This window comes from Clytia hemisphaerica, unplaced genomic scaffold (assembly GCF_902728285.1).
Source record: "Clytia hemisphaerica strain Z4C2 unplaced genomic scaffold, Clytia hemisphaerica genome assembly, whole genome shotgun sequence".
Taxonomy (NCBI): Eukaryota; Metazoa; Cnidaria; class Hydrozoa; order Leptothecata; family Clytiidae; genus Clytia; species Clytia hemisphaerica.
The window spans coordinates 119,675-139,416 of NW_027103882.1; the positions used below are offsets into that span (position 1 = coordinate 119,675).

The 19,742-nt window shown below is 33.9% G+C and overlaps 2 protein-coding genes across 2 annotated transcripts in view; one reads left to right on the forward strand and one right to left on the reverse strand.

Annotated features, from left to right (window-relative positions):
• LOC136808480 (uncharacterized) overlaps window positions 1-19,742 on the forward strand; it is a 209,915-nt gene that overhangs the window by 49,631 nt on the left and 140,542 nt on the right. The window lies entirely within an intron of this gene.
• LOC136808488 (uncharacterized) lies at window positions 1,153-18,755 on the reverse strand. The gene is made up of 3 exons (XM_067065019.1): window positions 18,736-18,755; window positions 8,922-9,085; window positions 1,153-2,325 (listed from the first exon to the last, which is right to left on the reverse strand). The coding sequence occupies exons 1-3, from the start codon at window positions 18,736-18,738 to the stop codon at window positions 1,626-1,628; spliced, it is 867 nt and encodes a 288-aa protein (XP_066921120.1). The 5' UTR covers window positions 18,739-18,755; the 3' UTR covers window positions 1,153-1,625.

The window sequence follows — 19,742 nt, forward strand, 5'->3', positions numbered from 1 at the left end:
TCTGAGACAAAAGGCTTTGTATTGACCACTGCATAAAGCTCTTTGATTCTGAGTAACAATAGTTATGGAAGTGTCATTTTCTGAATCAAAAATCTTAATACTTATCAAATCTTATTAAATAGCATTTCAAATATAAACATTAAAAGTTTATGTATTGGATGGAGGGTCGAGATTAAAATGCCATTAGATGGTAGAAATTACTAACATGTTCGGCCGGGCTGTTTTCAAGGTACTTTAGTGGGATAAACTTTTGCGGGGATTAAATTTTGTGGATGGGCATATCCGCGAAATTCAAAAATTTGGCGGGGAATTAATTTTGCAGTTGATGAGTTCCCTGATTTATTGAGTAATTTCGCGGATCAGGATTAAATCTAATTTTTCTAAAGTGATTCCAAATTTTACAAAATCGGGGTAGCAAACAGAACTTCTCTCAAAATTTTGATATGGTAGTGTGAAAAAATTTGAAAAATAACAAAGAGATTTTCTTCAAAGCAGGGTTTGACTACTGATTTGTGGGATGAAGAAACAACGAAAGAAAGTTGAATTTTTTGCGGATCAAAGAAAGATTTCAAATTTTCGCGGGTACTTAATTTCCCATATGAGGCCCTTCCAAATTTCCAATGGGACTTAATTTCGCAAATTTTTGCGGATGACACCAAAAAATTTAATTCCCACAAAAGTTTGTCCCATTAAAGTTCAGATTCAGATTTTTTAACATAACATAACATTTTGACGTCAAATAAGTATTTTTGTGACATGTATTTATGAGCCGTCTGTAAGTGATCTTGAAAAAATAGACACGTAAACACAGACTTAAGGTGCTATCAAGTTTTGTTCTTAGTTTAAACATTAAAAGTTTACCCATTCTATACAAACACAAAATGGATTTGATCACAGCCTTTCTTTTAGATCTTTTTTATCTTAGCTTCTGGAGAGACTTTGGAGTCTTTTAAAAAACCATACAAGGGGGTGGACGAACCTTTTCAAGTCAAAAAAATATTATTGAAAATAAGTGGATACTTCCTGGAAAATGGCAAATTTTGCAAAAATACCCTTGGAAAGATTCTATTCATATCTTAAAGTGAGGGTGGACGAACTAAAATCCAAGAAGAATTTCCGAAATTCTGGCCCAAATTGAATGACAAAATGATATATGAGAATGTTTAGGACTGACATTGTTACACTCATTTCCTTGTACAAAACACTGTCCAATTTTATAAATGGACGACAAATGGATAAATATTATATTATGATACACTAAGACATTTCTATATTATAATGATAAAATATTCACAACTTCACAATTTGGGAATGTTAGCTCACAAAAAGTCTTATAAATTTTAAGTAATAAATATTTTTCATTTTTGAAGTTATTTTGTAAGATAAACTTCAATATACTAACCTAGCTAGATTGCAGGGAGCATGAAAAAATCTTTTAAAATATAAATAGAACAAAAGTTCTTCAGTTTGTAATAAAAATTCTAGATATAGTCAACTTCTTTCCACAAAGTTTTTATCATTCTGTTTGCGGTCCTAGTCTGTTTTGACTTCAATATCTTGTTTAATCTCGTTTCAATGGCATAGACATTCAAAAATTGGAGAAAGAAATTTTTTCTCAGTTGCTTTTAATTGATTTGTTTGATGAAGGTATTGAATTTTGAAACACGTTTAGATGTGATATACATCTGGTCTCCCATTTTCCTCATCATTGGTAGCGTAAGAATAATAGTGTCTAATAAGGCTAAAGAGTCTACACGTGTCAAAACAAAAACACGTCTTTCTGCTACTGATTTCAATATGTCCAATGCAATGCCTTTTTCTTTAGCTCCAAGCGCTGCTTTGATTTCCTCTTTCCAGATGGTGAGAAAATCCTCTTGTGTCATACCTCTGAACTCCATTTTAATATCCAAGATATGGAAAAGACCTGTATTTTGATCTAAAGAGGGTAATTGTTCAAAAGTTTCCTCCACTTGAGTAATAGTATTCACTATATTAGCAAATGATTCATAATCATATGTTGGAGTGACTGAGACTTTCATCAAATCTGCATAATAAGCAATGACTTGGATTTTGGAGTATAGTAAATCGTCCAGTAGATCTCCACTGATTTTTGCAATCATGATTAATTTGTTTTCGCCGGATACTTTGAGCAGATTTGTGACAACTCCTTGTTGCATGGCGTCTCTCAAGCCAGCATCTTTTTCCCAAGCACGCCAAAACGTGGTGTAGGATAATTTGCCATAGTTGAAGTTGATATCAATGTAAAAACTTTCGGATCCCATTTTGTGCTCTTGAGGTATTGGTTTGACGTTGATGATATTTTGCCTGCAAACAGAAAAAGGAGATATCGTGTTAATTTCAACTTAGTTTGTATTTCAAATAGTTAAAACTTTTGATCTGTCCCTTATACGATTGTTATGCTTTGTGCCTGAGTGGATATTATCAAACTGTTATAAAAAAATATCTCTCCTTTTTCATAAAACTTTTCCCACGTTCATTGTGCTCTTAGGTAGAGTTTCTAAATTTGAAAAAGCTGGTTCTAGCACAACTCTTCTAGGAACTGGTTTCATTCTTCAAGCAAGGAATATTGCACTCGAATTATGAACTTTGAAATTTTGCCCTTAGCTAATGCACTTGTATTGAATTTTTCTGGATTAAAAACAATTCAGAAAACAACAAAAAGAAAATGTCACAAAATTATGTATCAATTTTGTCATATTCTTTTCTACACACTGTATTTCTACATCCTGGATTTCATTCAAACCCTGAATAAAAAAAAATTAATCAAACATCGCCCTTTATGTTGAGACTTGTAGTCAGTTTGATCTGAAACCTTGATTTGAAATTACTTTACTTAAATGTTTTTATTGAAAGAGATGGCTTACAGAAAGTGAGAAGTTTATCAACAGTTTCTTAGATATTTGAAATGTTTCAAATAAAGATATTTCATATTTTTTTATACTGTAAACTTATTTTACAACTTCACACTTCAAAAGCTATCAGATTGGTCTTGCCTGGAAAAGTTTCTAGGCAATATTTAATATTTTTTGTAAACTTATTTTTTACAACTTCACACTTCACAAGCTAAAAAATTAATATAGTGTTTTCACAAGGTAAACAATTAATATGGCGTTATCTGAAGTTTCAAATGAAAAATAAGATAATTACTAAAAGAATTTGAAGAAAAGATTATAATCATGAGATTCAAAGTTACTGAACGAAGTATCAATTTTCTGAATAAATCCAATATTGTGAAAATCCTTTGCTTGAAAATTAAAAATTCAGATTTTTAACAATTTTCCTGTTAAATTTTTCATGAGAATTTGTCGGCAAAATGAACGCATTCAAAGGATCTTTGGTCATTAATATGTAATTTTACTTGATTTGAAAAAAAGAAAAGTCTACCTCTTCAAAGGAAAAATACATACAATTAAAAACAGAAGAAATTTGATGAATACACTTCTGTAACAGGATATTTTTGGGAGTGCTAATTTCAGAAAATGTTAATCTGCTTCCAGCAAAAAAGATTTTTTTAAAGATTTTCATCTAAAATGAATATATCATTTATCAAAATGATTAGGTTCTCAAAAAAATTCAGAAGACTTTGTGACACTTTCCTTTCATTGTTTTCGTTTGCTTAACCTAGTGAATAATACCTCAAAAGGTATTATTTGGGGGGAACTACTTTCTTCAAGCAAAATTTGCGAATATTAGCAAATTATCAATAAAATCAAAAAATTGCTAACTCACCAAAATTATAACTTATTTCATCATTTTGTAAAACGAGCCCTTATTTTTTCAAAAACACTCATAGATCTCAGAATCGTTCTAACTTTTCCTCACTATTTCTCCCACCTTGTCAACTTTCTTGGGTACTCTAAAGTGTTGAAATTAAAAAGAAAAAAAACATGAATTCTCTATGAAAACTTCTTCCAATTCATTTGAGACTATTTAAAAAAAACTCATCATTTCTATCATAGTTCTGCTTCATAATTTGCACCCTATCTAAACTGTATATTACATCTGCAATATGAAAAAAACCACAGGCCTAAAACAACTATGAACATATCATGTTTTCATTAAAACACAACAGGATTTCTCATTAATTAAAAAGTCATTAATAAAAGTGATTGATGTGTTGGGTGCTTAAGTTTTTTAAGAGGATATCCCTTGAGCTATCAAAAGAAATTCCTTGATGGCTTTTAATTCTGCTATGAATTTATCATTTACATGGACAAGTTCTGTGGTGGGTTTAAAGAAATTGGATCTTAATTTCACTTTCAAAGTTTTCCTAACTACTTTTTAATACTGAGACCAAATTCAAAAAGTTTTAACTTTAAGATTAACTTTCCTCTCAGGGTCTGAAATAACGGTCGGACATCGCTCCTTGTCAGACAAAAAATAATGATTTTCAAGCTAAAGCAACCCTGATCAGACATTTTGTCCCACCCACATGGAATCGTTATTTTTTTCTAAGCACTTTTTTATGTTTGTATACCGGCCAAAATAACAAATCAAAAGACTTTTGAAACTAGATCCAAAATTTTCTAACGAAATTCAACTTTTTGTTGTTCACAAGAGAAAGATAAATGATATCATCTACTTATATTTAAAATCTTTCGGGAGTTTCACCCTCTGAATCTCCACCAGGACTTTGTCCTGGACCCAATGGGACCACCAGCTTTATCAGTGCACAGCTTTGCTGAGCAATTAGAAACTAAATCTAAATTTTACAAAAACGGACCCAGCTAACAATGCTTAGAAAAATCTCTGCGAGTCCTCTTAGACACCGGCAAGACCCAAAGTCACCCATTATGTGTCAAAACTTTGCAAATAACGATTCTGTATGTATCAGTGGTCTTGACTTGCCTCATTGCTCTTCCAAAATACATTGAAATTCATTTTTCTACAGTTTTCTATATTTTTTTATTTCTTTAAAAAATGACTCTTTTTTTATTGAATCAGATTAAATACCTAACCTTTCTGTATCTGTCAACCTAAAAAAAAACTTCATTTAATTTATTTTTTGATAAAATCTGATCAAATTGATAAATATTTCATAATAGTTTTGCTCCTTTGATAAAAAATAAAATGAAGGGCAGTTGTTGACAGTTTCAGTTCAGTTTAATCCAGTTAGTTTCAATTGGTTTTTCTCATGGCCTTTCCAAAATATTTACCATTGCAAAGAATGGTCCATTTTCTAGCACAACCACCATAGACATTATTTTGCATCTCTCTGCTGACAAAAACTGCGAAAAAAGTGAAAATTAACACCCACAAAAATTAGTTCCCTTAGAGTAAGTTTAATTTATGAAAGTTATTTATAGTCAGATGGTTTAATAAAGACTTTTGGTCTGAAAATTCCTTTCATGGTCCACCACCGATTTCTCCCTAATTTTTTTCTCAAATCGAAATACTAAAGTATTAGCTATGAAATCAAAGAAAACAATATAATTTTTGAACGTTCGAGTTATAAAAGAATCCACTTTTAGTTACCTTTTTAGAGATTTCAAATTTTCATAATCTCAACTTTGGAAGAAGCTTGGCCAAATAGTCAGGTTGCTGGACCTCAAAAATTTCAAGTTTAGTTAACCTCACTGCGAAGAATCTAATTTGATGCACATTTTATTCTTCATACTTTACTTAAATCATTTCCCTTTACTGGACATTCTAATTCTACCTTTATCCAAAGTTACAGATAAAAGTTTTACACCAAATACTCTAAAGTGTTGTCAGTGAACTTTCTGACGCCATGTTGTCTTCCCTCTTTGCTTTTGTAATAGAATAGAATGTAAACATTAAAACGTTCGAATTCTTAGACGGGGGTAAGAAATCACACAAACACACCTTTGATACTTATTACACGCACTTAAACTCAAAAAGCGCTTTGATATTAATTCTTGATCAAAAGAATTGGATTTCATCAGAATACGATTTAGAAATTATTATAAATACAACATTTTCAAAAACACTTACAATTTATCAAACCCCCGTTTTTTTTAATAGATACGAATGTGTAGCAATACATACAACTTTTCGAATGCGAAATGGTAGCTCAAGCTTCGAACTTTTTTTTATAAACAAAAAAGCGGGCAACAAAGTCAACCCTAATAGTGGCAGAAGAATAGCTATCTAATATCGATTGAGCTTTTTTCGTATTGATATATTCTGATTGGAGGTCGTCAGTAGTCCGACACTTTCTAGTCCGACAGTAAAAATGCCCGACGTTTGATTTGACGAATGCGTCAGTATTCCGACAACAATTTTGTCCGACAACGAGTCAAAAAAAACATATAAAACAAAATATGAATCGCCGAAGAGGAGACCGTGTGCTTATAAAAATCCAAAGTTCCGACTTTAAGGTTGGGCCTCTAAACCCGACTTTTCTTAAATTTTGGGAAGCTTATTATTAGGATTAGGCTTTCAAGAGTCAAGAAATTGTATTTAGCTGTTTTTACGACCCTTCTTTTGAGGGGGGGGGGCAACCCTTATAGCATAATTCTGAACATGCAAAAAGGGACGGCCCTAAGTGACTAAATTTTGATGAGGTGACTAAAATTTTAGGGCCGACTAATAATTAAGGCCGACTAAGTTTTGGCCGATAAGGTAATCAAATTAAAATTGACGTGTCCTTTGTTAGTAACGCGGCAAAAGTTCATGGGAAAAAGTGTATGCAGGCAAAAAGTTGTTCCTAGATCGAATAATCGAATAATCAAAATTTATCGGACAAAGTCAAACAAATACTGAACCAAAAATCTAGCAGTCATCGCACTTTAACCCGATCAAAGTAAATTTGTCCCCAAAACTCATTATTTAACAAAAACAGTTCAGGCTTTTAGAATCATGACATGTGGTATCCTAGAAGATAAGAACACATCCGGGGTGTTCTAGGGTTACAAGGCGACGGGGGTGTGCCACCCGACTTTTGACCTTCGGACCCTTAGCGGGACTTAGAGGGAGGGGAAAAATTTTCCCGACCCATAGTGGGACTAAAATTTGAGTTTGTGATTTTTGCAACCATTAATGGGAGTTTGCAAGTCCAAGGCACGCACCCATACCCTCCATTTGCCCCCCCCCCCCCGAGAAAAATCGTCTCTCAAAGGGTCACTTTTTTACCGATTTATCGAAGTCCGATAATCTGTATATATCACTTTTTTCAGGGGTTTTTAGGGGTTACGAAAAGTCAAAATATTCTCTCGAAGGGTTGGGATTTCTCCCATTTTGGGTCCTTTTAAGGATACGAAAGCGATGAGTGTCAAAAGAATCTCTCTAAGGGTGACTTTTTCGCAAAAGTTTAGCGTTTCTAAGGTCAGAGGACCGGTCCGGTCCGTAAATACCCTGATAGTCCCAGGGGCCATTCGTTTCAAAAAACGACTGTACGAGCGGCCCAAAATTAGGGCTTCGAATCCTGACCCTTACAGTACAGAGAAAATTTAGGCAGATTTGAGTAAATTTGGGCGACACATCGACCCTTGCGGGGCAATTTCTTGAATATTCTTTTACCATTTTAAGGTAAAAAAGGGTATGAATTTGAATTAGAAAACGATTTTTTTTCGACCCTTACAATGCACTTGAAAAGAAAGCTTGGAAAAGGAACCCTTAAGGGCCGCACTTACGGTATGTCGTTTTCCTGGAATGCTCTCCCGGGCTGAGAAAGTCATGATAAAGTATCTATCTTAAGCCCAAATGGAAGGAATGATACTGATAACAAAATAAAAAGAAAAGGGCTTTTTAGTGGAAATTCCTTCCCTTTGATTAATCAGCTAAATTGCCGTACCATAAATAAACACTCTTGACTTCCAAGTATAACGTCTAGGTCTAAGCTATTCAAGAACATCGAATAATCATTCTGTGATTTTGTAAGCAAAAATTAACTATGACGTCATATTGGTCACTTTCTGCATTAATAATCCTTTTTCACTTGATTTTTACCCTATGAGATAAACTTTTTTTGAAATCTACATCAAATTTCCGATCCAACGATGTATAATATCACCATATTTGTGGAGGTTCAAATTTCACCTTAGCTTGACCGCCCTGATGACGTCACAAAATCTTAAAAAGACCTGGAAACGAGTAAAGGAGGTGGATAGAAAATGGCCAGTAAAATTTTTCTGAATCCTTTGATGTTATATAACAAGTTCCAAAAGGTTTTAGATTCTTCGCACTAAGATTTCTAAAAAAGTGGTCCAGCAACCTGACTAAAAATATTTCGAGGGTCTCACAGAGGGTTTCTTTAGTCCAAAAGCAGATCTCAAACTTTCTCTCTGGTTATTCTTTTAAGTTTATTTAAATAAAATTTGAATTATGTCTGATTATGTAAATAAGTAGGACCCAGCTAATTCAATAGAATGTAAATTTTTGTTCAGAATAATCTATTTCCACTTTTTGCTCACAATAACTTTTGATTTGATATTGCCATGAACCCATTAAAGTATATTTCTACCAACAATAAAACAACCCGAGCTCTCTAGGTCATAATTGCTTCGTCAGGTTGTGTTACTTTCCATGTCCCTGCTAAATTTGTTTTTCAAGTCAACCTCTCATTCATGTTTCATTTTTGTTTGTTTTGACTTACAACTTTATGTTTGTTTTCAAGAACTTTAAAATCTATGTTAAAGCTTCTAAAACAAAACAAACATCATTTTCCTTTTTAAAAACTATAACCAAATCGCCTTTGGCGCCTATTAAGACCCCTGAAATAATTTCCTTTCTATCAAAAAATGAGTAATATTTTGACTCTCTCTAAAACTTTCTACATTTAGATTGTTTTAATACCCACGCTCCTGGCATTTAAACTAATCTAAATTTAGAGAATCACTGATATGGCTGATAGGGTATTAAAGATATCAAATAATTTGGCAAAACTTTTTGCGAATTTCAATTTACTACAGCTTACTAAAATATCAAATTTCACTTACGTGTTTTCAGTAGATGAATTCCTTCCTTCTTTAGGAGGATTTTGGTGTTGTGCGACAGGTTGTTTTAATTGCTGTATACTTGTTGGTGAGGTTGTCCTGTCTTCTCCTTTGTTGCCACAACAACTGGTGATGACCAAGTTTCCTTTCTTGCTCGTACCAGACCCCTGTAATAAACAAACGGAAAATTAAATCACCTTTACCACACTGTTAGAATATTGCTCTATATCTTCAGTCAACTCTCTCTATTTCGATCTTCTTTGAGAACGATTCGAATTAAGGAGATTATTTTATTTGAAGCTCAAGTCTGAGGGGACCAATATTTATTTCGAATAACAAAAAGAGAGGTCCGAATTAGAGAATCATTATCACCTCACTGTTAAATCGCTATTTTGATTCTACTGTAAGGTATTACAGGTATCACAAGTCCTTATTCAAATAAAGCTCTCTAGCTTTCCTTGCCTCTCAGCTCTAGTTTAGACGGCCGACTTTCTGCCCTGCCTATTCTAATTGCTAGAGTACACGTTTTTTTTTTATAAGAACGTCAAAAATTTTCGAAGCCTTCGGATGTTCTTAGTTTTTTGGATTTGAAGCCTAAAAATGTTCTTAAAATGTTCTTATTTTCAGCATTTTTTGAGCATTTTGATGTAATTTCTTAAGAAAATATATGTTTTTAAGTCTCCAAAGCCTTACAATGTTCTTAGAATGTTCTTAAATTTTTGGGCCTCGAAGCCTTATGTTCTTATATAGTTTGTTCTTATAAAAAAAAAAACGTGTAGGCAGAAAGAGGGCACAAAGTTGGTTGTTAAAATCTTTGCTTGGAAAGGTTTGAAAGAAGACATTGCATTGACGTCAAAAGTCGCACTTTAGACAGCCCACTTTATGCCCTCTTTAATTCACGATTAGAATAGGCAGGGCAAAAAGTGGGCCGTCTAAACTAGAGCTCAACTTCAACAACTGCCTCTCTTCAAATAATCTGCAGGCACCCTGTGATAGTTAAACCTGAACATGAATCCGCCTTAAAAATCTTGACAAATATTCTATTCCTCAGGCACTCTGAGTTTTACACCCTATGTTTGAGAAGAAACCTTCTAAAGTTTGGTAAAGTTACAGCTTGTAGATGATAAGCCAAGCGTCAATGCAACCCAGTCAAGTGTCAGTGAAAATGTAGAATAGATTTTCCAGTTAAAAAATATAATACTAAGCTTATCCAACGTTTAGTATAATAAATATTAATTTCATAATTAACAGCAAGCTCTCAGATTTATCAAAAAGGGGGAATCGCAGCATTTAATCTTATTAGTTTTTTAATGAAATGCCTCTCTTGAGATGTTAAGTCTTTTTTCTCTCTTTGTTTGGCTGTTATAAGAAAAATCCCTATCTAAGAAAATTCTTTTGCGTTTTGCATGACAATAACAATTTACAGTGTAGTCTCCATATTTCGAACATGGAAATTTTGAGCTATGCAGTTTATTGAATGGACTACAAAACCTGTCCGAGTTAAAGAGACATTCCAGTTCTGGAGACTCCACTGTATAAATTCTTATTATGGATCCTTGTTTTTTGGTTTTCTTAATATAAAGCTTTCTTATAAATAACTGGTTATTAAAACGCACCCAGTTGTTGCACTGTGGTTTGTAATTAACACGCTTTTTTTTCATTAGAACATCAAAAAGATTTAGAGCCTTCGTGTGTTCTTAGCTTTTTGGGTTTAAAAGCTTAAATTGTTTTTAAAGTATTCTAATTTTAAGCATTTCTTAAATTTTGGTCTAAGAAATTACAAAAAGTCCTCAAAATACTCTTAAATTTTTTGACTTCAAAGACTTCAAAGTCTAATGTTCTTAGAGAGATAAAACATCCAACACTGTTAATGACAGCTCATTTGATATAATTATCAAGTTTAAATTAATTTATGTAAACTTCCTTGACTGAGATATAGGCTGATCAAATACTTTGCTCTTACTCTCAACAAGGTTAGCCCATGATTATTGATTAGACTTTTTTCCCAGCACCTTTCAGTCTGCATCAATGACACGTCATTTTTTATAAGAACGCATTTTATTTTCATGCCTCTAATTTTCGCGCCTTAATTTTCGCGCTCCTCATGAAATAGGATATTCGCGCACCCATAAATTTTGGCGCATCTTGTGATCTGCGATATTTTTTGAGTGTTTTGGTCACATTAAGCACATCTTAAGGCCATTTGAGTTTAAAATTCAAAAAGTCAATAACATCCGAAGGCTTCAGAAATATTGGATGTTCTTAAAAAAGGACGTTTACCAGATATTCTGATATTCTGTACCAGAGTGTATCTCACGTTTATCGTTTCGTAGTACCTGTACGGCAATGAATTTTGAATTAGCCATAGATATCGGGTCTATGTACAGAAGACTAATATTCTGAAGACTATTCAAAATTTTAAAATTTAAAAACAGTCAAGCAATATTTTTCGGTGGTATCACCATTCTCAAGCTTATAAAAATACAAGTGTTCTATCACCGAAATATATTGCTTGATTGTTTTTAAATTTTAAACTTTGAAAAAAAGCTTCAAATTATAACATATTCAAAATTTAAATGAATGAAATTTAGATGAAATGAATTTTGAAATGCATCCTTGAAATGAACATCTCCAAAAAATATTTTTGTAATTATTATACCATACCTGGTCTCCTCTCTTATTGCATTGGTGATTTACGCATGCGCTTAGAAATTTGAAATTTACCTCAAGTAAGAAGTTGACATCTTGGTTCAAGATCTGAATTTTCTTTTGATTAGCTTACCTTCTTTTATACGATATCCACAAATATAACAATCAATTTTTGGAAATCTTTGAAATATAAGACTGCATTCAAAAAAATGTAAATTTTTCGTCAAAGATCTTTATCAGTCGTGCTTTAGCTCTAGTTTAGACGGTCCACTTTTTGCCCTGCCTATTCTAATTGTGAACTAAAGAGGGCATAAAGTGGGCTGTCTAAAGTGATGCATAGCCCTCTTTTGACGTCAATGCAATGTCTTTCCTTCAAACCTTTCCAAGCAAAGATTTTAACAACCAACTTTGTGCCCTCTTTCTGCCTACTCTAACAATTAGAATAGGCAGGGCAGAAAGTCGGCCGTCTAAACTAGAGCTAATTCATTCAAAGGTGGCTGAATTCTCAGTTGGGTATTATTTTTCTTCTTTACTTTCAGTGACATTTTAAAAAAGAAAAGAAAAAATTCATTTACAGAATTATGAAAGAATTAATATTTCAAGTCCCCATATCTGAAAAGGCCGTCAACGTTCGAACGCTTTCATTAGACAACGCTGTCATGATTTGGGTAGGTGAGACTAACGAATTCGATAAATTAAACATTGCCTCGATAAGTCAAGACATGAAGATGACGTCATCGGTTGATTTGATTGGTCAAAGTTCATTGACAATGAGTCAAAAATTGTGCAAAAGATTGAAAAAGCAAGTGCTTCTAAGCTATAATGTGGCGGAGGAGAATCTGTCGGAAGCTAGTCTAACTGAAGACTTGATTATGAAAGGTATTATCAATCGATTGGCTGCGGATCAAGGCTAGATGGTGGAATCAAAATGTCTAAGTCTAGCGGTGAAGAAATTCTTCCAATATGCTGCTTTTGTTGAAATGAAGTCCATATTGTATGAGAATACCCCTTTCTACATTATCCCTTGTAAATATTATCTCACTTTAGTTTTGGTGAGCATGGGAAGAGTAACAACACGTGTATAAATGGCGCAATTCAAGCTTAAAATATTCCAGAATTTTCGTTTTTAGTATTCTTAAGATATGTGCAAATTTTCCGAAGTGAAAATTCTCTAAAATTCTGAAAAGGGTTTCGTCATTCATTATGCAGCCACTTCAGTTTTAAACTTTTCTTGCTAAGGTGATACTTGTTGCGACTAGCTCATCAATATTAGTTTGGTCACCGGTCGGTCAATTGTGGCTGATTCAAGTTCCCGGGGGGTATGTCCGAGCCAAAGTTCGAAGATTTGAGAGACTGAATTAGACGTTTTGCGACCCTTTGGAAACCATTTTTCCAATTGTTAATTTATCGTTTTTGTACCCCTTTGAAAGACTTTCCAGGATTTACCCTTTATAGCTTTCACATACCCGACAACCATCTTGCCCAAGTACCCCCTCCCCCCCCAAGACTAATGCATTCCTTACTTCTGTTAGCAGTCATTTCTGACCGTCCCTTTTAATCCATATTTCAGTCATTATTAGCTGCCTTTAATTTCGTGTACGTTATTGGATTTAATTTTCGTGGATATTAATTAAAATAAAAGCGTTTTTCGCGTTTTTTTTTCGCCAAACCGCGAAATACAATTTTTTCCAATTTTATCAATAAGTTTGAAAAATCCCTAGGAAAATGAAAAAAATTTGTCTAAAAAGGGCAAAAACCGTGAAAATTAAAACCCGCGAAATGCAATTTTTCCGATTTTTTTTTTCGACCGGGAATATTAGTTTCCGCAAAAATTAGTTCCAATAAGATAGGTTTTATAATTCATAGAAGTGTATTTCTCAGGTCTATCTTACATAGTTTTATTTTCTGTTGTAGATTTTGTGAATAAAGATAAGGCGAAATAGCAATATGACAACTAACGAGAAAGGAACGTTACCAGTAAATTCTCTTATTGAGGACCAAGACATATTTTACATGAAACAAGCTCTCAAGCTCTCCAAAGAAACTCTTGAAAGACGTGAAGTCCCTATCGCCTGTCTTATTGTTTACAAGAATAACGTCATTGCTCGTGGCTCTAACGACGTCAACCGTACGAAAAACGCTACACGGCACGCTGAGCTTTTGGCGATCGAAGAGGTACGTGATTATGCGAAAACGGAATCGTTAGACTTGACGCAAGTTTTTAAAGACTCTACTTTATACGTGACAACGGAGCCTTGTGTTATGTGCGCGGCCGCTTTAAGGCTAGTCGGTTTAACAAACGTTGTATACGGATGTGGGAATCAACGTTTTGGAGGTTGCGGATCAAGGCTAGATGCTCATTCGAGGATGCCTAGGAACAATACTACAGAAGAAGTACCACCTGTTGCGAAACGATTAAAAATGGACGCTCTATCTGGTAGTTGTTTGGTTGCTATGGGTGATCCTTTAGTTTGTCGGACAGGCATAATGGCGGATGAAGCTGTGAATATGTTGAAATTATTTTACGCCGGTGAGAATCCAAACGCGCCGAACCCGAAAGATAAGAGTGGGCGAATGGAAGCATTAATGAAAGAAAAAGAGAGTTGAGGATGTAAGCTACGTGAGTGAAATTGTTCTGGGCTGCATTGAAGAATGGTTGAAGTGTTGAATACTAGAGGTTGGTGCGTAAGATAACATTTTTGTCAAGTAAATTATACAAACTTAATACAAAGAAATCACGTCTTCGTCACCCGAATTGGGTTGAAATTCAATCCACCCTAGTCAAGATTCGCAATTTGTGAGCTCACAAATTTGACGTGCGGCCGCGTACTCAGTCACTTTTGGCTATGGGTTAATATGCATGTGCGTATTGAAGATTTCAATAGTATTGATGCATGGATGAAAGCGCTAAGCTTTATTTTTTGGACCAAATTCTGAATGTGACTATACCGAAAAGCTGAAAAAGTTTTTGAGTTGCTAAAAAATAAAGCGGTGTTGTACTATTACATACAAGTATAGTAAAAGAAAAGGTTTGGCTGTGAAAAAACATAGTTACCATTTTCGATTAATTTCAACAGCCGTTTATTTTGTATATTGTTATGAATCACTTGATGCCCAAATGTTATATCCAATCCGTGGTTTTGTGGTGTCCATTTTTCTTCCCTAAAGTTTCCCAACAATTTTTAACTATCCTATCGACTTCACTTTTCACATTTTTTTGATTTTTCGTGATAAAATGTACTTTCTTTTCTTGTTTCCCTTTTTAAATTTTGTCGCACTTTGATGGGAAAAATAATCAACTCTGTGAATATCTTTGTATCCTTTATGTAAATACTGTGATTTTTTACCTCCTGGTTTACACTTTAGCTCTGTTTAATTTAGTATAAATTTGACTTTGGTCCAGGGGGTTAAGTTTTGATTTGAACAGGTTTACCTATTTTTAAACATTGATTATTTACCCCCTGGGTGGCTTTCCGGTTTTATATTTTCTTGGTATAAATTCTGCTTTTATCCAAGGGTTTATTTCTTATATCAGCAAGATATCCTTCCTGAAAAAAACTTGTTTTATTAGCCCCCGTTTTCCTTGTTTGAGTATTCTTCCAGGGGGTTCGAATTTTTATCTCAATAAATCAGGCCAATCCATTTTAAATTACAAGCAACCCAAACCCTTACTGTTTCTTAGATAACTGAAATTCCTTTTCTTGATATTCCTATTAATTATTTCACTGTTAAAATTTAACTACCCCTAGATATTAGTCTTAAAATGAAAATCTCTCAAAATTGCAAATTTCTTAGAAATTTTCTTTAGCTACCCCCTAAGGATATCATAAAGTTGGAGATGTGTTTTAGAAATGTGAAGAAAAAAACTTTACCCAAGTCCAACGTTTTAACCAATTGAGCACCACTGGTATCAGACGAGATCGCGCGATCTTTTCGGTCCTATACCAGGTCTGAACCTACCCGCCTGCCCTGTTTTTTACCCTGCCCGAATTAACAACTAAGGTGATATTGGCATTTTTTTCTTAGTTCTGATGTGAACATGCATTAATAAAAAGTATTTAAAATTTGTTACGGAGTGAGGGATTTTAATAGGTTTAGACGGCCTGCCTGCCTGTTCTAATTGCGAATTGAAGTGAAGTGGGCATAAAATTGGCTTTCCAAAGTCAATGCACTGCCCTCTTTTGACGCCAATGCAATATCTTCTTTCAATCTTTTTCAAGCAAACATTTTAATTGCCAACTTTGTGCCCACTTTTTGCCTAGTCTAACAATTAGAAAAGGCAGAGCAGAAAGTTGGCCGTCTAAACTAGAAAAGGTTGAATGGTTCAAGTATTGCTCTTCGCTTCATCCTTTTTACACCAAGCTTCTGTGATGCAAATAATTTTGAAATTGAAATTTAGTTGTTTCAAAAAATATTTGAAATCGTTAAAGTTTTTTTATACTTATTATATACTCATATATATTTTATACTTATTTTATATATACTTCTGATGTTAAGATTAAGAATAAAAAAGTCCTGGTCATAATTATTGACCATTAAACGACGACAACGTATATTAAAAACAGCAGAAAAGATGAACCAGGGGGTAAAACATACTCAAAAAGTTCCATTAAACTTGAAAAAAATGTCCTAATTTTCGAGCTGATACGTTTTACACAAAAAACGAAAAAAGAAAGAAATTTTAAATTATACAGTTTGTGTCGGCTTCTTTGTAACCATGGAAACTAATTTGATTACAGGATAAACAATACATTTTTGCTTGTTTAGTCGAGGTCCTAATTTTTAAGAGGCTCGTTTTTTGGAAGATGTATCTGGCTGTTTACGTAATTCCAAAAATACTTTCTGATCAATTTTATTTATAAGAATATCACATCAGAACTGCAAAATCTTGGAGATATTTTTATGTTAATGAAGAGCGGGTGATGTGATAAAAGTTTTTAGGAGTTTTCTTTTAATCTAGAATGACGTCATCAGAGCAAACATTGAGAGGTCTTTTTTGACACAGATAGTTTTTTTAGTTACGTAAAGTTATATTTCAAAAATCACCATGTAAGTAAAATACATAACTAGGTTTTTAGTTACGTAATTTTAGTGATCATCTTCCTTTATAAGAACTAAGTTGTCCAAAGCTGTTTGGATTCCATTTGATTTGTTTTATTTTTTCTCGCTTCAGCAATAAACTAATAAAAGCAAACAAACAAACAAATTATCCTAGACAACATATCAATATGGTAGCAATCATTCGACGAACATTCAAACTAGCCTGTGCTCCAAATCAATCCAAAGCCTTCATTTCTGCTGCAATCAAGAGGCTTTCCACTACAACCAACACTCCATCGTATTGGGACTACTCTCCATCGCATGGACCTACTGAATGGTCGAAAACCTGGCCTACGAGCGGCACTCGACAGTCCCCGATCGATTTATGCACCAAGACAGCTGTCTATGATTCTAACCTACAATCTTTTATCCTAGACAAGAAACCTGTCTCTTTTACAGCTACTAATCTAGGTAATAATGTGTCGATGACACCACATCAGGGAAGTGAGATCTTACTTCAAAATGGTCCGCTACCGAATGCGTACCGCTTCGCTGAGATGCATATGCACTGGGGCGAGGTCACTGTTTGTGGATGTGAGCATACACTAGACGGGGAACGCTTCGCTGGTGAACTCCACCTAGTGCATTGGAACACAAGGTACGTTGAGCAGCCACAGGCTATGGATAAACCCGATGGTTTGGCGGTTTTGGGCGTATGGTTAGACGCCCAAGAGGACCACCCTCACCACCCTGGTTTGGATTTGATTCTTGATATGTTTGGACGGGTCAGCCAGGAGGGTAGCCAAACAAAAAGTGCAAGTGAGTTTTCTCCTTATCAATTACTGCCTGCCAAACAAGATTCGTTTTTCACGTACCTCGGCTCTCTCACGACGCCACCTCTTCTAGAAAGTGTGGTCTGGACCGTCTTTATGGAGCCAATTAAAATCTCTATGAAACAGTGGACCCAACTTAACGGCGTCACGACTTCAAAGGGTCCTCATGGTGGGGATCGGTTTTGTAAACAATGTGCAACGTCCACAAATTCACCCTCTGTGATTTCAAATAATTTTCGAGAAGTGCAAGATTTGAAGGGAAGAGTGGTTCGTAGCTCTGTTAATCTCGTAAAATGATAAGGACCTATTTACATTGTAAATGAACTAAATTTATGGCTTCATTTACACTTTATTTATTGATGCAAATTAACAATCAAATATTCAATTTCTAAGTATTTTCCAAATAACATATTTCCAAAGCATTTTTACATTTACGTATTTTTTAGAAATTGTAACTATATACTATTATTAACTTTATTTATGAATTTTTTACCATACGATACGAGATAAACTGATTTTTATAGAGCTAGGTAACTTATACTGTAGCTAGGTATATTAAAACAATTAAAGCCATTGGCACCTATTCGAAATTAGTGTAAACCTTTTTCAGACCTCCGGTTCTAAAAACGGTTGTAGTATCTATGAGGCTAGCAAAATCATTGAACAGAAAAATTAAGTCTCTCAAAAGATAGCAAATTCGCAAATTCGCAAAGTCTGATACAAAAACATGATATGTTATATCGTCAGGTGGTCTAATGTCGACATCCCTCTTCTAATTTCGACATCCTTCTTTAGAGTTAGGAATAGCATTAATATCGGAATCCCTGATGGAAATTATTTTTATTAGCTTAGCAATCAGAGAGGAAAAACGATTTTGTCTATCTGTGATTCCGACCTTCCTTTAATTCCCATCTCTAAAAAAGGGTGTCGAAATTAGAAGAGGGATGTCGACATTAGGCCAACTTACGGTAGACTGTAGAAAGTAGTTTGACTTTGTATTGTCTTTAAATGTCCTAATCTGCTTATACCAGAAAACGCAGAAAATGTCTTGTCGAAAAATCTCGTATAGTCCTTTGGGAGAACGCGACGGTCTTTTGGAATAACTAATTACTCCAGCATAGATTATTTTAATTATAACGTCATTTAATTGACACAACTGTTACCTAGGGACGAGATAATTTATCCCATTTGTCCTGGCTGAGCAGGGCTGAGGAAAAGTAATGCATGCTTGAGTAATTTGTTATCCAATAGACCGTCGCGTTCTTCTAAATGGTTATTAAAAATAACTTTCTTACCATTTCATAGAACTTGATAATTTAGTCTTCGCCCAACATAATGTCACCACTCAGCCCTCTCTTGCAATTATATCAAGATTGTACTTCTAGTCTTAGTAACTTAGTTACTCAACTCTGTTCAACTATAGAAACTACTTGTTTAGAATGAATGAAGTAATTCGCTCTGTAGTAGAAACGAGCACTCTAATTGTGAAGAGACAATTTGACTCAAGAAGCTATTTGTTTAAATATATCATGAAGGAGCTTAAGATGATCGCTTTCTAAGCCCATTCAGACATGTCAAATTCGTTAAAATTTTGCACAAATAGGGATTAATCAAACATAAGAAATGAAGTTTTCCCATCAAATACCTTTGTCCAATCTACCAATCATTACAGACGAAATCCTTTTTCTTTGTTCGATTTCAGTTTGGAACAAGTTTTATGATTTTGTTTTATACCTTTTTATTTTTGTTCAATATATTCTTTTTCTTTTATGAGAACAATTTCATGAGAACAATGAGGCTCAAAAATGCTTAAAAATAAGAACAATTTAAGAACAGGATAAGAACAATTTGAGGCTTAAAATGTTGAAAAATAAGAACAGCTGAGTCTCAACCAAAGTTTACTGGTTCTTATAAAAAGAGAGTGAATACAATTGTAACATGATCTACAGTAGGGCCCAGGATCTTTATGATTCAATTTTGATGAACAGGTTTTAGTGTAGCTCATACCTTACTCAACTTTGTAAATTCTAACTTAGCTTTTTTTTCCCTAGGCCTTAAAATCAATATGAAAATTTTTCCTTAGCTTTCTGATATTATACTGTAAAAACATATAAGTTTAAATGTATTACTTTTTTTTAGTTTATCTGTTATTTTGTACATTTGTTTTGTTTTGACGTATATCTATTTTCCTCTTAGCCTAGCGAGGGCGTATATTACTCTATTGTGAATCTCAAATATTAGGTTTTCAGCTGACGCTTCAAAATTCTGTGTTTTGTAGTACTTTTTTGACCTGGCAAGTTTT